The following is a 20,953-nucleotide window of genomic DNA, read 5'->3' on the forward strand; positions in this document are numbered from 1 at the left end:
TACCCCAAAGATAAGTAGTATGTTAACCAGGACTGTTAGAGATTTGGATGCTAGGATGTAAATGAGTCTTCACCTTTTATGTATACTGTTATTGGTCACATGTCTGTAGTTAAAAACACTGAGTGCCTCTCTCAGGGATCTCCACAAACTAGTGGGTGTCCTCCCTCACTGCCCCTGTGAGACAGTCTCTGTACGGGAGAGGCCTCACGTGACTTTGTCTCTGGTGTTCCTCTGGGGACACCTGTGTGAGAAACTGTATGCTCCAGAACCAGCTCTTGTGTCCTTTGGCCAATGCCGGAGTGTGAAATAGTCCAACGTGGGAAACAAAAGATGATCCCAATCGGGAATCGTGACATTTTTTTTTTTTTTTTTTTGGATGATGGTCATGTTCTGTTTTGAAATAACCTCTGTGTATTTCATTTATTTTCTTTTACCTGGCGATCTCTGAGCAGGCTTCAGATTTTGACAGTTAATGAAAGATACAACAAGCATTAATGTGTGGGTGAAAAGCTTGGTGAAATTCTGAGTGAAGTTTTAGTTAAAGTTGGTTGAACTTGGGATTGACTGGGAGGCCAAAGATTTAAAAAGCAGAAGATTCTCTCAAGACACAAGTTGTGTGATAATAGTGTGTTTTGTGTGGGTGAATGAGAATTTGTAAATGTTGAATTCTAGGCTTCGACAATCATTGTCAGTGCAGATCAAGCTGCAAGTATTTATGTTTTAAAACTTAAATTATAAAGCTAGTTACGTCTTTCTAACAACTAAGTTTAATGTTTATGAGCATATTTTACCTACATTACCTTTTCAGGATGTTGAGAAAGATGCATCACAAGCACAGGCTGGAGGCTGGGGGCTAGATGGTTTTGAGGAAGAGGTCTTGGTGGACTCTTTCATAGAGCAAAGGGAAGCAATGCCTTCTGGGAAATGAGCTAAGTTTTAATCTAGTCTTTAAGATTAGAAGTCAAAAACAAAAATATTAAGGAAAGGAAAACCTAATTGATCTGTGAAGTATTGTTATGTGGAATTGAGTGGGACTTTTGAGGCCTTTCTTCCAGAAAACAAGGACTTGGTTGTCAGGCCTATATTAGGCCTAAACCTTGGTGCCATGTAGTTGTACTTAAATCATTTCAATGGAAAGTGTCTTAGTGATTGGAACTTCTAGTGCAGTTTGGAGTTCTTCCATTTGAAAAATGTGATATTTGCATGGGATTGTTTGAATCTTGTTTTCTAGTCCCTCCCCATCACCACCCTCATAGTCTGAAGGTAGATTTTTCTCTTGATAAAGGAACAAAAAAGGTGAACATCTTGTTTGTAAATAGGTATCTACTAACTAGTGGTAAACTTGAAATGGTAGAATTCTTTAAAGCCTAATTCTAGATAGCCTTAAGAAAATGTATCTTAATTATTTTTGAACCTGTATTCACCTTGTTTTTTTCAAATATCTTAAGTTATATTTTCTTTTTCAGAGCTGCTTCTTATTTGGGGCTACTTTTTTTTTTAAAAAATTGAGGCGTAATTCATAAAAGGGTATATTGTTTTGATGAGACTTTTTACAACTGTGGCTAGATGTCTTTCTTTAGTCTTCCAAGAAGGGCCATTTTACTTTTTTAGAGTTACTTTTTAAAGTCATGAGGTCAACAACTTGGACTACTGTGCATGTAAGTGCTAATGCAAATTAAAACCCAAGTTGACCTCCAGTAGCAGTTCATTCTATGTTGACAGTGAGAGAACACTTTGCCTGTTAGGATACTGTTACTCGTGGACTGAAATGCTGAAGAAACCCCTCCCCCTATTTTGTTTTTTGCAAAAATCAAGGTATATTCTAGGGTTTCCTGGTTGACCTCAACAGATAAACTGAGATGATAGTCTTAGTTCAGAAATGATCTGAATGTAGATTTATAGTCTACGTGTACAGCTGGCTAAGTGAGATCGCTTTCACAGTTCTGCATGTATCCCATTGGCTCCCCATTAGTCACTGAACTCTTAAAACTGGCATTGTAACATTATCACAATGTTTTGCACCAATTTTATAAACTTTACAGTGCAATATGTGTTCCTTTTCTGAGGCAAACCAAAGGTATATTTCTCAAGGTTCTGCTGCTAACAGCGGCGTTGATGGAGGATTTTTTTTATACATTTGTAATAGATAGAAATAAACCAGAAAAAAAAGAAGAAAAAAAAAGTGGTGGAGGAAAAGGTGAACACTGCAAGAATACTCAAAAGGCCTGAGAGTTGCAAATGCCAAGAATGGCTTTGCATAGTAAATGGAATAGAACAGCTCTGAACTATAGCTTACTTTTCCTGGTTTGGTCTGACAGAATGATTGAATGCTTTTGTACAAAAATCAGAGCCTTAAAAACAAGGATTTGGTGAGATTGTAAAATGGTGTGCCACTTTGGCAAAACAGTTTGGTGGTTGGTCAAAATGCAAAACATTATTACTCTGTTATTCAACAATTCTACCCTTAGGAATATATCCTCAAACTACTGAAAATGTGCACCTATGAAACATGTACATGAAAGTTTACAGCAGTGTGTTGCTAATAGTAAAAAAGTTAAAACAACTCAAATAGCTATCAAATACTGGAGAGAAATAAAATGTGGCTTATTCATAGAATAGAATATTATTAAGACATAAAAATGAATGAGAAACTGACAGATTAAATGACTTTGGTGAACCTTCATAATTTCATTTGTAGATTTTTCCATTTCTAATTTATAAATACATTTGGGGTTATAAATTATAAATGTACTGCCACCTGTCAACATTGTATACTTCTATTTGATGATTTCTGTGTCAAACATTATATGGAAATGTTTCCAAGTGTTTTCTGTATTAACTGTGAATGAATAGAACAAAATAAATTGCCTGTGATGAAAAAATAAATAAATAAATGCTCAAAAAAAAAAACACTGAGTGCAATGCTTATCCATGGAGGATAGAGAGACACTTTGTGTAAAGATCTCTCTATAGTAAGCTGGGTCATCATAGTTTTAAGAAATATGACTGACTCCATGGTTTGGTGACCTAGTATGGAGCTTTTTCCATTCTTCCTGGCAGATGAAGAGCCAGTTATATCACTTCATCCTGTATTCCTTCATTCTGTATTGGTGAGTGTGCTACTCTTATTTATCCCTCTAATAAATTCTTGAACAGTCTTTCGTGGATTCTAAGTTCAGTAAGCCTGATAGCACTCAAGGAAAATTTCCACTTTTAACAATGGCTTTCTCATAGATGCATACACAGAATCCACCTCCTCTCAAGTTTTTCCCAACTATGTCCTCTAGCTCCTCCCCTAAACCACAAGGTCACATGTCATTAGGGCTGAATTGCATACAGTACCTGGAAAAGAGGCCCTATACTCAGAAGGAGGGGATACCTCCTTCCATGATGGAATATCAACAGTCAGCAAACCTGGTGGTGGCCATCCTTTGTAAGCAGGCACAGCTGATCACAGGAAGGTGCTAATTGTCTGTCTTAAGATAGTGCCAAGCAGCAACAATTAAATAAAAGACAGCTGGGTAGAAACTATGTATAAGATAATGTAATAAATTAACATAGGTACAATCTGTTAAACTAAACCTTAGAGAAAACATACGACACTCTTCATATAATATATGGCATCACCACTATAACCATGCTTATGGATTTTAATTCGAGTATATAGTCGATACTAAGAAACAGCAAAAATAAAACAAAACATCATGGAATTGATGTTACAGCATCCAGTGTAACACAACTAAGAAACATTTCTTAGAACTATGATGACCCAGCTTACTATAGAGAGATCTTTACACAAAGTGTCTCTCTATCCTCCATGGATAAGCATTGCACTCAGTGTTTTTAACTACAGACATGTGACCAATAACAGTATACATAAAAGGTGAAGACTCATTTACATCCTAGCATCCAAATCTCTAACAGTCCTGGTTAACATACTACTTATCTTTGGGGTATTTTAGAGGCAGCCCTCCCTTAGCTAAATTCTACTTTTTGTGAATTACTATCTCCTAAGCATTGGTCAATCTTTTTTTATCACCAGTTGTACTCTTCTATATTCACAGCTTAGTAGTGGAGTGCTACCCAGTACGTGACACACATTTACAACCTCCACAAATTAACTACAAATGGATCTTACACGTACATGTCAAAAGCAAGATATTTGAACTTCTAGAAGATATTTGAAACTAGGTCTCTACGAGATTGACAATCTGCCTAGGCTTTGGGCAGTTTCTCTAAGGCCCTGATGTACAGAACAAAACCAGCTCCATCTCTAATATGGGAATACGCTTGGGAGAGGTGGTAATGGTCTGGGTCCAGGGCCTTTGGGAAGGTGTTGCTTCAGATTCTCAGACCCCAACACTTTCCAGACAAGAGGCTGTGGTTATCAGTCTCCATGCCACTGTAGATGTTGTTTATAACGGTTTTGAGTTACTCTGTGTGCCTCTGGTGCAACCTTGTCTGATTAGCCTCCTTTTGAATTTGTGTACTTCCTTTTAAAACTGGACCCACTGATTCACATTAACAAGAGACTTGCTGTTGAATTTGGCACCAATCTCCAGTCAGTCTGGAATAGGTCTGTCCTTAGATTGGATGCCAAGGCTGGGAACCACTGTGCTGTGCCCCTTCTGCTTCTGCTCACCTGGTCCTGTCACTCAGGCCTCACTAGCCAATCACAGCTTCTAGAGGACCTGCCAGTCAGATGGGCGGGTTCTTCCGGGAGCCAGGCTTACAGGCTCAGCGCTTGAGGAAGTCGGAAGTTGCCGGTTGCGCTGCACCTTGGGCTTGATTGTGTGGAGAGCTGGGTCAGCTCGGTAGCCCCACCATGGTGAGCGAGTGGTTGCTCTCCACAGATGGGGAAGAATGGTGGGCCAAGACGAGCGAGGGGCCGCTGTCCCCAGGCCGGGAGGAGTGGCCGGCCATGGTGAGTGAGGGGCCGCTGGCCCCAGGCGGGGAGGAGTGGCTGACTGGTAGTTGTGAGTGAGGGGCCGCTGTCCCCGGGCGGGGAGGAGTGGCCGGCCATGGTGAGTGAGGGGCCGCTGTCCTTAGACTAGGTGGAGCGGCCTGCTGAGGCACGGGAGTCGTTTTGGTGCGTCCTACCCTGGCTGGGTGGGAGCCAGTGGCCAGACACAGAGTTCGGCGTGTTCCTGCCTGGTCCTGCCTGGTCCTGCCTGGTCCAGCGTGGTCCTAGGTGGTTCTTGCAACTCCCTGGGCCAGGCTGGCAGCCTCTGAATAACTTCACTCCCTGTGCTGTGTCTGTGCAGAGTATTGGGAGTGGAACTGAGCTTAGAAATATCCTTGTTTGCAGGAGGCTGTGGGAATATACAGCAGGTGACAGCTTGCGTTTGACAGGTGGACCCACCAGATGTATAACTCTTTGTTGGGGAGTCTCACTAGGGAAAGACCATGATGGAGCCCCACTAAATAAAATCCACGGGGTGGCCCCATTAGGTAAAGCAGTGGGGTCACTGGCTGTAACTGACTGGTTGTTTTCTGCCTGTAACTCCTCATGTGCCACCACCACCTTACCTCCCTAATAAGAACAGCTGTGGAGTTTTTTCCCACAGCCCTTTGGCAGTGTGTTTTACATCTTTGGGCACACTTACAGTTGTGGATGGTCGGGAAGTTGATTTCTGTTTAAGCTGTATAATTCTGATGTATAGAAGTAATACCAGAATATTCCTCTTTACTGACACAGGAAAGTAACAGTATTTTCATTCTCAAAGACGGCTAATTTTAGACTTGAGAACAGATTCAATCAGACTAAACTGCCCCTGTAGAAAATATACATAGACTAATTCCCAGGTGTTGTTTATTGCTAAATCAAGGTTAGGCTGTTTACATTGAAACATAGTTCTTTGCAGTCCTTCTCTTTCTGCTCTACCTCCCACTGTTACTGTTTAGTCCTGAATTTCAATGTCGTTCTCTGGGAAAAAGTTAAGTGTAATAAGTGTATACACCTACTGGCCGGTCTTTATGGCCCTGCTAGCCTGAGAAAAACTGTGTGACTTTATGTGTTATTAGAATAGGTTGGGCCCTGAAAAATGTAACAAATAATTGTCCAGAGTTTGGCTAAGGAAGGAGCAGCATCATTGTAGGGATGAAGCTGTGCCGAGTGTGAGTAAAGTGTATGTGTGCTGAGTGGGATGAAAAAGAAGCCTAGAGAGGATGAGAGAGAGAATTAATGAGAGAGTGAGTAAACTAAGAGTGAGTGAATGGTATAGAAGAAGCATGTGTGAGTGAGTGAGTGTGTGAGACATAAAGCTGCGTGAAAGTGTTGCCGCTACATATAGGAACTGTGTAAAGAGCTGTATGAGAGCATGTAGGACTGGTGTAAGGTATTACATGGTGAGAGAGCTATGTATATGAGATGTATAGCTATGGCTGTGTGGAGAATTATAACTGTGGAGGCAAGGAAGAAGACGCCTCATAGAAAAGAAAAGTAGAAGAGTAATGTATGTAAAAGAAAGATGTGCAGACATGTGAAAATAGATGTAACTGTGTATAGAAGTGTATAGCCATAAGAAAGATATGTAGCTGTATGTACAGAATGTGGAGATTTGTAACTGTGCGGAGACAGAAAGAGTCAGAGACCATTTTTAAGATGAAGTAAAAGAGAAAGCATGTACGTTTCCTTATTTTACCAGTCAGTTAGATAGAAACTTATTCTTAATTGCCCTCAGATAAAAAAGTTTCTTATCTCTAGCTATTCTGAGGCTAGAGTACTCTGAGGCCTATTTCACTACCCTAGGGCAGTTTGGCAAGTTCCTACCTGGTCCTGCCTGGTCCTTTTTAGTCCTTGCATCTCCCTGGGCCAGAGGCAGCCTCTGAATAACTTCACTCCCTGGGCTGTGTCTGTGCAGAGTATTGGGAGTGGAACTGTGCTTAATAGTTGTTGTTAACATCACTGTGAAATGCTGGTGCCTATAGTGCTTATATTGTCACATGTGGAGAGAGAAACATCACCAGCTTTGCCAAACTCAGAGAGCACTGGCCTCTCTAGTATCTTCAAGAAGTTCTGTACTTTTAACATTTAACATTTATGTTTAGGATCCATCTGGAATTAATTATGTGGAGCTTGTAAACACTGTCTTCTGTGTAGAGTAGCATTCCACTGCTAAACTGTGATGTAGAAAAGTAGAATTGATGGTAATAGAATTGATGGTATAAGGATTTACCAGTTCTTAGGAGACATTAAGTCACACAAAGTAGAATTTAGCTGAGGGAGGGCTGCATCCCAAATACCCCAAAGATAAGTAGTATGCTAACCATGCCTGTTAGAAATTAGTATGGTAAGATGTAAATGTTTGTTCACCAGGATTAATCAGCTGTTAAGCTACATTCCCATAACAAATGAGACAACCCAGATTTACAAGCAGCCTAAAGGCCCACCTACCTATCAAAGGCCTCTAACATGCTGCTTAAGGAGCCATTACAGGGTCATAACCATCAAGTCCTGGTGTGCTATGAAGGTATTATAATTCTTGAACAGCTGCATCTCCAGCCTTTTTGAAAAGCAGTTTTGAGTTAAGGTCTCCCATCTTGATTGAGGTGGACTTGAACCTTTTCTGCTGCCCCATAGGGCATTGCCCTTGCTAGCCTCCCGACTAACCACCCTAAATTCTTGGATTATAGGTCTGCAGCACATCAGAGTTCTAAACTTGCCAGTTTGAGTCACATAGTGGGCTGTCCATTGCAGAACAAGGAAAGGATTTGTGTGTGGAGCATGGCTTCTCCCTTCAGAACAGAAGAGGAGGAGCAGTGTACTCTGTACACTGCAGGGGGAAACGGTCTAGACAATAGCTTGATCCCAGACTGAAGTTGAAGGCAGTGAGCTGCAGGCCTCTCCATTACAAAGAAGGACCTGATGGGACAGGGTGAGTTATTTTCTGTGAAGGAAGACAAACAGAATTGGTGGGTATACAGTTTAGGGAGGATAGCTTGAGCTACTAAGTATTCAGTTTGCTATTAGCAAAATCTCCCATGCAGGTATGTGCAATACAGGTTGACTCAGTTATGTCAGCTCAGTAGTTTGAGAGACAGGCCGTTGGCTGTAACTCCATGTGTCAGCTAACAGCCCTTAGTGGCTATGGGACAAAGTCATACAATGTCTTTTTAAGGATATTTTCTCTACCAGGGAAGTGCTTGCTCTGTTTCAAAGTCAGTATAGCTTAGTGTTCTACCTGCATGTCCAGTCAATACATCATTTTGTCAAGCAGTCTGGGCAAGAACAGTTTCTTGCCCAAATGGCTATTTTTGGCAAGAAGAAGATAAATTCCATATAGAGTGTCTTTGATGCCCATCCTCCTCTATCAAGTAAACTGGTGCTGCCAGGAGCAGACATTTCTCACTGTCCAGAAAAATCTAGATTTTTAAAACATTTTAACTGCCATATTCTGTAGGTCTTTGAAGTGTTTGAAGATTACCTATCTAATTGAATTATATCTATAATACCTCCAACGAGAGTAGAAATATATATATACAGTATAACAAAATTAAGTTTAAACTTTTATCAATAAACTAAAATCCATAGCAGTGTAAAACACTTCTAAACAAGTTGTTGCTCTTTAAAGTAGGTTCATTAATCTACCCTTTCATACTGTCATATCTATACTATCCCCTTCTCTAGAAAGAGATTGCATTTATAATCAACCTGCTTTAAATAAAAATATTGATTTTCCTCTGTCCCACACCAGAGGGCTCTTCTAATATGGGACAGGACAGAAGAAACTCAACCTTTTCTTTTGGCAATTTGCTTGGGTTTAGAGAAGGAGTGAGCCAATTCCATCTCCAAAGCCAGCTTGGTATATTTGGGAATTTGGGTGTAGCTTCTCATACTGCTTTCTGCTGGATGAGTGCGCTGTATTTTTATGAGGACACAATGAAAATTTTAGGATTATGGAATAGTCCGTGAGTCTCTGAGCCAGTTGCCTTGAAACCATTCTGGATGTTGGGATCATCTGGGCCATGGTGTCATCGGAGACCTTTCAGGCGGTCTTGGCTGGTCAAACCTGATGTATCTTAATCTGGAACAAACCCATAGCCTCTTGTTTCATGTGGAAACAAAAACAGAGCCTCCTTTCCAAAGCAACATATCCTTAGATCCAAATTTTCAAGTCAAAATACCTCTAAAATATACATACTGATTTAACTGAGCAGCCTTCACAATCAAATGTCTTTCTGCAGTTAAAAATATCAGAGGATATAATCCAGACTCTGTGTGATTTCCACATTTCTATGTGGCTTTTTTTTTTATATTACTTTTACTTTCTCTTTAAAGACTTTATTTTTTAAAACTTTCTATTTCTTTATATAACTGTCAATATATATTCCTTTTTCTTTCTCTCCAAGCCTATTTACATTTTTACACACATTGTAAACTATTCCATCTGAATCTCTCTTATTGTGAACCTATTTGCTTTAAACTGCAGTGGCTGGTACTGAAGTAGAACTGCTGGCTCTGCGAACTCAGCTTCCCAACATGGCGGAACTAAGTTTACCAGCTCTGGGTGGGTCCATGCCTCCATCCAGCAGAGTGTAGCCCAAAAAACTCTTTTTTTTTTTTTTTTTTAACTAGCAAAGGCTAAATCCACCAGGCACCAAACTGTGAATCTTGAAGATGCCTCTGTGTATTGTAGCAGGAATCTGCAGCCATGCTGTAGGTCAAGCCCACGTGCCATGTACCCACCATATTGTAGTTAAAGTCCGCATGTTGCGGTGTCTTGCTGCCCACATGAGATATGAAGCAGGAACCAGTTTTTGACTCCATTTAGAATTGCTTATTAAGTATTCTCAGGTTTTAGGTGGAAACTCGAGCCGTTGGGTGCCATTTGTAGCTGAAGTTTTCTTGGTCCTGCCCAGCTCCCACAGCCCTGTGGCTGCTTGGACCCAAATAAACACACAGAGGCTTATATTAATTAAAACTGCCTGGCCATTTGCTCAGGCTAACTATTGACTAGCTCTTACACTTAAATTAACCCATAATTCTTATTTATGTTTAGCCATGTGGCTTGGTACCTTTTCTCAGTTCTGCCTTCACATCTTGCTTCCTCTGTGTCTGGCTGGTGACTCCTGCCTCTTCCCAGAATTCTCTTCTCATCTTGTCACACTTTATTTATGAACCAATCAGAGCAACACATTCACAGCATACAGAGTAATATCCACAGCAATAAAGCTTCTGCCTCTTTGCCACTTTGATTTTGCTATGCTCTATTACTCAATCATGTCTTCATCAATAGGGTCTTCTCAAGTTCTTGAGGATAACCAAGAGCAATGCAGTGTTATGTTTGAGGGATTTGGAGGACCTAATTGGCAAAAATTCCAAAAGAAGTAACTTATATATGGCAAAGAATTTTTGTCTCTCTCTGGTGTCCAGTAGGAGCATTGTTCTGTTTCAGAGTACCTCCATTTTAATTCTGTATCTCTCTCTCTCTCCTCTCTATTCATCTTTCTATGTATGTTTGTGTCTCTCTGTGTGTGAGTGTATGTTAGTGATATAAAAGTGTAGTAAATTTCCTTAACTTTTTCAAAAAGTCTTTTGTTTTATTTATCCCTTTCCCTTCTCCTTTGTATATCCTACCTCCATCCCACCCCCCAATATAGTTTAACCCTCCTTAGTCCATTTTTTCCCTTTGCATCTGTAAATTTTATCTCCCTTCTCTCCATAGCCATTCCCATGGCATTTTATCAATTTCGTGAACTCTATAGATATTACAATTGAAACACATATCTGAAGATTTAACATCAACCTCCACAGTGACTGAAAACATGTAATGTTTATCTTCTTTGGTCTGAGTACCTTACTCAAAATAACTGTTTCTAGCTCCTTCTGTTTAGTTGTGCATTCCATAGTTTCATTTTTCTCAATATCTGAATAAGATTACCCTTTTTATTTTCATTATTCATTGATCAGTTGATGCAAATCTAAAGTATTTCCATTTCTTGGCTATTGTAAATATAATCACAATGAACATGAATTATCTCTGGAATATGATATGGAATTTCTTCTGTATATAAATATGAGAGTGGTACTGCTGGGTCATATGGTATATCTAGAGTTAGCCTTTTGTGGATGGATCCTCCATACTGATTTTTAAAATGGTTGCACCAGTTTGATTCCCTCAAGCACTGAAATGGAGTTCTTTTTTCTGCACATCAATGCCAGCACTTGTCATTTTAAAAATTTTAGGCATTCTGACTTTGATGAGATAAATTCAGAGAGAAGTTGTAATTTGCATTTCATTCTATTTTTTTCTTAAGTGCTATCATCTATCTATCTATCATCTATCTATCTATCTATCTATCATCTATCTATCTATCTTTCTTTCTATTTATCATCTATCTATCTATCTATCTATCTATCTATCTATCTATCTATCTATCTATCATCTATCTATCTATGTGAGTTTAGAGCAGTGTTACTCAACCTATGTGAGTCATGACCCCGGGAGTCAAAGATGCTCATACAGGGGTCACCTAAGACCATCAGAAAACAGATGTTTATATTACAGTTCACAAAAGTAGCAAAATTGCAGTTATGAAGTAGCAATGGAAATAATTTTATAATTGGCAGTCACTACTGGGATATGAACTGTATTCAAGGGTTATAGCATTTGAAAGGTCAAGAACTACTGGTTTAGGTCAATGTCTCCTATAGCTTGGGCTTGCCTCACAGTATGTAATTGAGAATTGCTTTGAACACATAAGCCTGACCTTGCTGCCCATTGCTGGGAAGACATTCCTGCTCCTCCTTCCAGACTGGTTTCATTTCCAGGATTCTGCAGTTTGTGTTTTCTTTATTGCTTTTATTTCCATTTTCAGCTCTTGAACAGTTTTGTTTCCTTCAACTATTTGGTTTTTTCTTCTCTTTATTTAAGAGGTTTATTGGTTTCCTGACTTTCTTTGTGGGATTTATTTGTTTTCTTCCTAAGGACATCTGTCATCTCCATATAGTTGGTTTTAAGGTCTTTTTTTTTTTTTTTTTTTTTTTTCTGTATTTCAGCTATGGTGAAACTTCAGTACCTGCTGGGATAGGATAGCTGGGCTCTGGTGGTAACATGTGCCCTGGCTGGTATTGATCATGTTCCTATCCTGGTATCTGGCAACTGGGTTTGGAGTGATTATAGGTCTAGGTACTGATTTCTGAGTTTGTCTTGGTTGGATGGGAGTTTTGTTCCTGGGTTTCTGTTTGCTTTCTGGATTTTTAGAGCATGTGTTAGCTGAGTGTTGCCTTTTTCTACTGCCCTTCTTGGCTCGTGTGTTCAAGGGATAATGCTTGCTTTTGATTTTGGCTAGAATCTTGTAGTTCTTTTTTAAGAGGACCATGTTAAATTTGTAGGTCTGTCTTTGTGCCTCCTTTTATCAGTGGTGCCTTTTGTGTTATATGATGGACCTTTACCTATTTTTGTATTTTGACAGATGACTATATTATGTTATGAGTTCATTGAGTTTTTGTTGGTTTGGAGACTCTGTGGAGAAACAGTTTTAGTTTTAGTTTAGTTTTAGTTTTAGTTTTCTCTTCTTGATCTTACACCCTTGCCTCTTCTCATGGTATATCTGTGTTTTCCAGTTGTTACTATCATCAATGTTTGCATTTTTGCTATTTAAATCATTGATGTGGTTAATACATTGGTTTTGGTTTTTAAAACCTTCTTGTATATGATTGTCTCTGTTTCCTAGTTAGCACCAGCAGTCAACATATCTGAACCTACAGTCCCCTGAGGGAAAATCAATTGAGGATGTGCCTCCATCAGAATGGCTGGTTGCCATGTCTGTGAGAGACTGTGTTGATTGATGATTGATGTGCAAAGGGCCTTCCATTGAGGGTGGCAATATCCCAAAGAAAGTAGGCCTGGGCTAGATAAGAGAGCTAGTTGGGCATGAAACAATGACCAAGTAAGAGAGAAAGCCAAGAAACAAAGTTTCCCTGTGTTTGTTACCTTCACTTGCTAGCTTGAGTTTCTATCCTAAACTCCCACAATGATGGACTATAATCTGACATAATCATCCAAATAAACCTATTTATTACCTAAGAAGCTTTTGGTTAGAGAATTTAATCCCAGCATCAGAGATTCAAGTTAGAATAAAAATGATACACCAAAAGTGACTTTGTTGCTGAGCAGAACCTGGGAATACTATCTTTTAAAGGAATGTGGAAGATATCAAGACTTTGGGTATCAAGAGCCATAAGCTCTACACAGAGCTTAATAAACTGCTCTTGTAGGATCTGGGAGATGGGAGTGTTGAGTGTAATGGCAGACAGCGGGGGTCCAGGTATTAGGATTTCAATGGGAAGTAGAATTCATGGTAAATTAGGCTAGAGGTCATTTGTGTGATATTTTTTCCCCAAACCTTTCTTATTTTACTCAATGCCCCAAGAAATTGAGGAAGATGGAATTAAAAAAAATAATGGGCTGATTACTGAGCTGGAACATTGAATCTCTTGGATGGCTATTACTGATGACTCATTCAGGACTACAGTGAAAAAAAGCAAGTGGGGCAGAAGTCAATAAAAATTCTATGGGGTTATACAGAAAAACTGCACTTAGGTAGTTTCAGATGGCAGTCAAGTGCTGAAACAGAGACAGAAAATTTCAGGGAGATTATCACCATTAAAGAGGAAGTCCTTTGTAGACAGAGAGCTTTTCCCTATTTCACCTGGCCCTGTGGTCCCATAGCCATTTATAAAATAATCATTCAGAGGCTTAGTATTAATTACAAATTGTTGGGTCTATGGCTTAGGCTTCTTGCTAGTTAGCTCTTACATCTTAAATTAACCCATATCTGTTCATCTGTGTATTGCCATGTGTCTCATGGCTTTACCTGTATTCTATTACATCTTGTGTCCCTTCTGGCTCTCAGCATTTCCCCTGACTCTGCCTTTCTTCTCCCTGTATCTGTCTCTTTTGGATTTCCCACCTGTCTATATCCTGTCTTGCCATAGGCCCAAAGCAGCTTCTTTATTAACCAGTGGTAGCAACACATATTCACAGTATACAGAAAGACCATTCCACAGCAGTCCTTCCCTCTACATTGGATGCCTAGCAGGGTGCCCTAAGGGTAAGAATCCATCCTTCTGTGCCCTCAATTAATGGGAGGAGTAGGCAAAGTGATTCCTAGTTCCAGTAAGCAACTTCATACAAAACATGCTGCAACTCTGGCCCAATCACAGCTTAGAAACCAAAGTTGGGGGTATCATTGATGTTGTACTGTTTCTGGAAACAAGAAAGATTTGACATTATGGATTCTTAGTCTGTGGTTTCAGTTCAGCACAGTTACAGGCAGTTTGTTTGGCAGAGTCAAGAGTCCCAGTGAGGAGACTGAGAGTTTATTGCAGGATGCTGTGAGGTTGAACCCTAGGTTGTATTTTGAGACCATAAAATGTTGTGATGCCTAAGCTATAAAATATCTGTCATGGAGAGCTGTGTATAGAGAGTGGAAGTAACCAAAGAGAGAGAGATGTATGAGAAGTTGCAGGGATAGGGGCTTCTATCCCTTTGAAACTGAAGTCCTCTCTGTCTGACAGAGCTATAGGATTTGATGGTTGCCCTGCTGGGTTTGTCTTGTCTTGGCCCAATCTTCCCTCATTATTTATCCATTCCTCTCTTTTGGAATGAGAATGGCTATTGTGTGCCATTGTATGTTGGAAAGATATGATTTGTTTTTTGATTTCACAAGATGTCACAGTCAAGAGATTCTCTTGAGTGTCAGAAGGACTTTGGCCATTTGAATAGTGTAGGGGCTGTTACGACTATTAGGATTATTGAAGTGACTATATGCACTTTCTTCATGGATGGCCATGAGCCTATAGTGACCTGGTTCAGAATGTAGTTGATTGAATGAAGAACCTCCTCAGTAGGTATTGTAGTTGAAACATTACTGTGTTATGGTTGAAACTGATCAGCTGGCTTCCATCTCCTGTGGTTATACCTTTACCATCATTATAGACTCTATTCCTAAATCATATAAAATACAATAGAAACAATTGCTATTCAATGCTAAGTTGTTTTGCTAGCCTGCAGTTTTTATTATTTTAATTTTGTTGTTTTTTAAGACAAGGTTTGTCTGTGTATCCCTGGCTGTCCTGAAAGTGGCTCTGTAGACCAGAATGGCCCCTAACTCAGAGATCTACCTGACTGTGGCTCCCAAGTGCTGGGATTAAAGGTGGGACAACATTTCTGGCTTTCTTTGATTTTATATTATTGTGTGGTAGGCCTGGAATGTAGGTTTTTGTACATGTTAAGCATGTGCTATTATGCTGAACTTCACCTACATCTTGAATTTTGAAATTTGGCAGAGGATATCATTCTCTTTCCCAGGATGGCATGTATTCATGACATTAGTACTGCCTGGACCTTCTGAATAACTGGATTGCAGGTGTGTGACATTCTTCCTGCCTGTTGTGTTTTGAATTTTTCAAAATAAATATGAGCATTTTGCCTATATGCATGGATATGCACCACATATGTGCCTGGTCCTCACAGTAGTCAAAAAATGGTCTCAGGACCCCTGAACTTGGAATAATGGGTAATTGTGATCCCCCATGTACATAATGGCAATTAAGCCTAACTATATGCAAGACCAGCAAATTGAACCATCTCTCCTGCCTTATGTTAATTATTTATGATCAATATTTGCATTGCTAATGTTTTCATCTGTCTATTTGTAACTGTTTAAACACTCATTCCTTTTTAATAAGATCTTATTAATGCTAGAGTTAAACTGGGGCACTTCAGGTTTCTGGAAGATGAATACAGAACTGGAGGGAATGCATAACTCTTTGTAGGAACTTCAGTAAAAACTTCTGAGTTCTTTCTAATTTTTTGTTTGATTGATTTTTGCAGAGGAGACAGGGTCTTGCTATATACTTCTTGCTGCCCTGGAACTGACTGCATAGACTAGAGTGACATTCAATTCAGAAGAATCACTCTCTGCCTTCTGAGTGCTGGGATTAAAGGCATGACCCAATACACTCAGCTTGCTTTCTATTTTTTCTTTTTTTGTAGTTAGTAATTGTTAACACAATTTCTCTGATGTGTACTCAGTACTGCTGATCTGTTTGCTTGTCTCTCTGTCTGCTAATAGTCATTTCTTTTGCAATGTGATATCCCATTCAAAGGGTGCAGAAATGACAGGTGAACCTCCTATTCAGTTTCCTTCTAAAGTGCCTTTGTGATGATACTATAATGTCCATGTCATGGATTGAGTGTGGGAAACACAAGAATTATATGACTATATTGTCAAAGAAGTATACATTTACAATGTTGTCAGTATCATGCTTTTTGCTGTACACATGTATGGGATCTTTTAGAATGCAGTGACCTATGATGATGTGCATGTGAACTTTACTCAAGAAGAGTGGGCTTTGCTGGCTCCTTCTCAGAAGAATCTCTATAAAGATGTGATGCTGGAGACCTACTGGAACCTCACTACTATAGGTAAGACTGAATTTTCCTTCACATATTAAAATAAGGGGACAACTATTTCTTAGTTATTGATGAGCTGAATAAATCAGGCATGGTTCTAAGGTTCACTGAAGATAGTACTCAAATCTAGCATAATTTCTAATAATATACCATACATTTTTCTGGTGCTATATTTTAGGCTACAATTGGGAAGACCATAACATTGAAGAACATTGTGAAAGTTCTAGAAGACACAAAAGGTAATTTTCATGTACAAGCTGATACAAACGTGCCTCTCAAGAAATTTTAATATGTCCTGGAAGTTGTAAAGAAAAGAAACGATATAAATAAGCACAGCTGTGGTGGTATTGTGTTCCCCGAAATATTGAGCATGCTAATAAACTTATCTGGGGTCAGAGAACAGAACAGCCACAATATTAAACATAGAGGATAGGCAGTGGTAGCACATGCCTTTAATCCTAGCATTCCAGAGGCAGAGATCTACCTGGATCTCTGTGTGTTCAAGGATACAGCCAAGCATGGTGACTCACACCTTTAATCCCAGAAAGTGAGCCTTTAATCCCAGGGAGTGATGGCAGAAAGCAGAGTGTGAAGACCAGAAACTAGAAGCGTTTAGCTGGTTAAACTTTCAGGCTTTGGAGTAGCAGTTCTGCTGAGATTCATACTGGATGAGGACTTAGAGGTTTCCAGTCTGAGGAAACAGGATCAGCTGAGGAACTGGCAAGGTGAGGTAGCTGTGGCTTGTTCTGCTTCTCTGATCTTCCAGCATTCACCACAATATCTGGCTCCAGGTTTGATTTTATTAATAAGACCATTTAAGATTCCTGCTACACACAGCTTAAAGTGCATGGTTGATTATTAAATTCTCACAAAACCATATACCTTAAGATCAGATAGGTGAATTATGTTTGCAAGGCATTTCTTTAAGAGAGAAGACAAGGAAACAATGCCTTAACAGATATCACCATTTGAGTCATAGCCCCATGTATGTTGTAGAACTGCCAATCCATTTAGTTTCATAACACTCAGATATTGCAAAAGGTGTACTACATTGAATAGGTGATAAGTATATATCTAAAGCTTTCTACTAATCAAATAATCCATAATAAAGGTGTTATTATTCATATACTTGTTTTGACTTTGCTAAGTTTAGGGAGAGGGGAAAATAGAGCCAAGAGTCAAGGGGCAATTTTTGTGGAGAAACCTTAATTCCTATACACATGTCTATGAGGAATAGATAGTCAAATTGTGAATACAGTGTGGAAACCTTTTGTTTGTTATTCTTTGCTTAATAGGTTTACCATATGTCACTCTGGATATAGGCTATATGAGAATAGGGATATGGGAAAAACAATGTATCTTTTTCTCTCTGTGGATATTAGAAGATATGTAGTAGTCCCCACTTCTAGACACTTTGTTGAATGTGATTCAGGTTTACAAATAATTGGTTTTCGAGCTTCATTGGGAATGCATCAACAACTTCACTTTGCAGAAAAGCCCTGTGAGTACTAGGAATGGGTAAATATTTCTGTTCATCTTGGTTCACTTTGCAAATGTAGAATGACTCATACTATAGGAAGAGTTATGAATGCAATAAGTGTGGTAAAGCTTTTATATGTACCTATTATTCTTGCAGACACAAAAGAAATTATACTGAAGAGAAAACCCATGAAGTTATTCAATATGGTGAAGCCATTGCACATCAGAGTATTCTAAAAATACATAAAGGAACTCATATTGGAGAGAAACACTATGAATGTAATCAGTATGGTAAAGCCTTTGCAAGTCATGGTCATCTCCAAATACATAAAAGAACGCATAATGGAGAGGAACCATTTGAATATAATCAAGGTGGTAAACCCTTTGGAAGTCACAGTAGTCTCCAAGTACATAAAAGAACACATACTGGAGAGAAGCCCTATGAATGTAGTCAGTGTGGTAAAGCCTTTGCAAGTCACAGTAGTCTCAAAATCCATCAAAGAACACATACTGGAGAGAAACCCTATGAATGTAATCAATGTGGTAAAGCCTTTGCATATCGCTGTACTCTCCAAAAACATAAAAGATTGCATACTGGAGATAAACCATATGAATGTAATCAATGTGGTAAAGCCTTTTCACAACTTACTAATCTTCAAATGCATAAAAGAACACATACTGGAGAGAAACCCTATGAATGTAATCAATGTGGTAAAGCCTTTGCATATCATAGTTATCTACAAATCCATAAAAGAACACATACTGGCGAGAAACCCTATGAATGTACTCAATGTAGTAAAGCCTTTGCATTTTACAGTAATCTCCAAATACATAAAAGAAGACATACTGGAGAAAAACCCTATGAATGTAATCAATGTGGTAAAGCCTTTGCTGAACAGAGTCTTCTTCAAATGCATAAAAGAACACATACTGGAGAGAAACCCTATGAATGTAATCAATGTGGTAAAGCCTTTGCAAGTCATGGTCATCTCCAAAGACATAAAAGAACACATACTGGAGAGAAACCGTATGAATGTAGTCAATGTGGTAAAGCCTTTGCAAGTCATGGTCATCTCCAAGGACATAAAAGAACACATACTGGAGAGAAACCCTATGAATGTAGTCAGTGTGGTAAAGCCTTTGCATTTTACAGTAATCTCCGAATACATAAAAGAAGACATACTGGAGAGAAACCCTATGAATGTAATCAATGTGGTAAAGCCTTTGCTGAACAAAGTCCTCTTCAAATGCATAAAAGAACACATACTGGAGAGAAGCCCTATGAATGTCCTCAATGTGGTAAAGCCTTTTCACAACTCACTAATCTTCAAATGCATAAAAGAACACATACTGGAGAGAAACCCTATGAATGTAATCAATGTGGTAAAGCCTTTTCACAACACAGTCATCTTCAAATGCATGAGAGAACACATACTGGAGAGAAACCCTATGAATGTAAACAATGTGGTAAAGCTTTTGCACATCAGAGTACTCTCCAAAAACATAAAAGATTACATACTGGAGAGAAACCCTATGAATGTAATCAATGTGGTAAAGACTTTTCACAACTCAATAATCTTCAGGCACATACAAGAACACATACTGTAGAGAAGTCCTTTGAATGTACTCAATGTGGTAAAGCCCTTGCATGTATCAGAAGTCTTCTAAATCATGAGAAAAAATCATCCTGCAGAGAAACTCTGTGAATATACTCAAATCATCCTATAAAGAAACCCTGTAATTGTAGTCAATGTGGTCATGTTTTGCATTTTGTGATAGCCTTTTACAAGAGTAAATTTTTAGTTTGCAACCAATCTGTTAATATCACAGTAATCTTTGATGATCTGAAACACTAATACCAGAGGGAATATGACAATAAAAATTTGGTAAAATTTTTGAACAAGAAAAAAATCCGACAATATCCACAGTCTTGTCTAGCATGATAATGTCCATTTTTTACTTTGTTTGCACCTTCATACTCATTGACAAAAGCCCTACTTATTTAAAGAATAAAGTAACTCTTTTAGATTTCATACTTCTCTTCAATTACATGAAATGTCTAATTCAGGTGTAAAAGTTTATGGATGTGTATTAGTGCTTTTTCTGTTGTGACAAAACACAATGTCTATGTCAACTTATGAATGTTTAATCTAGTCCTTAGTTCTGGAGGGATACAGGATCACCATGAAAGTGGTATAGCAATAAATGTCAGACTTGGCAGGTGAAGCAGAAGGCTAGGATCTCACATCCTCAACCTGCAGCATGATCTATTACATGAACCAATTCATAATGAAGAAAACCTCTATAAATAAACCTTTAGCTACCTGAATACCTGTGTTAAAAGAATAAGTACTTACAAGAGAAAATTAATGATAGACTCTTGGATCTTCTTGTATTGGGAGTTACAAGAAGTTGTCAAAAACCTGACCTTGGTCCTGGGAATAAAGTTTTCTTAACTGCTCAGCCTTGTTTCTAGCTCTATAAATGATTTAAATATTTTGTATCATCTTGATATCAGGAAACAGGGAAGAACTCATACAACAACAACCAAAAAAAAAACTGTTTTTGCTGTTTGCCATATGGTCTAGTAGCATATGAACACAAGAATTTCATAGCAGAAGACAGCAGATATATTAAAAATTGAATGATACCAAATGTTCCTTGATAAATGGTTTCCTCTAGAAAAATTCCTCGACTTTCTAGGTATAGCTTTAATATACAGCTGAATCTCTACAATATATTGTTGTGGCTTGATACCACCTTAGAGTTTCAAAATTATCATTTTGCATCATCTAGTAGACTATCCATTGTAGTCACAGGGAAAGGATTTGCATGTGGAGCCTGGCTTCTGCCATCAGACCAGAGTAGGAGGAATAGTTTATTGTGTGTACTGCGGTGAGAAACAGGGTAGGCAATCAGCTGCTCAAGTCATAATTATGAAAAAGGACCTGATTATAGCATGGGGAGTGATTTTGTAATTTTCTAGTATGTATTAATTCATGTCATGTGAATGAAGACAGACCAGATTGGGAAGGTTCATGTTGGGAAGG

At 38.8% G+C, this 20,953-nt stretch overlaps 1 protein-coding gene across 1 annotated transcript; it reads left to right on the forward strand.

Moving 5' to 3' along the window:
• The first annotated feature begins 4,724 nt into the window (after window positions 1–4,724).
• Window positions 4,725–19,406, forward strand: LOC102923384 (uncharacterized). The gene is given in 5 exon segments (XM_006996612.4): window positions 4,725–4,924; window positions 16,310–16,436; window positions 16,603–16,663; window positions 18,061–19,238; window positions 19,241–19,406. Coding segments are annotated over 5 exon segments (1,497 nt in total). The 5' UTR covers window positions 4,725–4,825; the 3' UTR covers window positions 19,273–19,406.
• Window positions 19,407–20,953: the final 1,547 nt, after the last annotated feature.

This window comes from Peromyscus maniculatus, chromosome 18 (genome assembly GCF_049852395.1).
Source record: "Peromyscus maniculatus bairdii isolate BWxNUB_F1_BW_parent chromosome 18, HU_Pman_BW_mat_3.1, whole genome shotgun sequence".
Taxonomy (NCBI): Eukaryota; Metazoa; Chordata; class Mammalia; order Rodentia; family Cricetidae; genus Peromyscus; species Peromyscus maniculatus.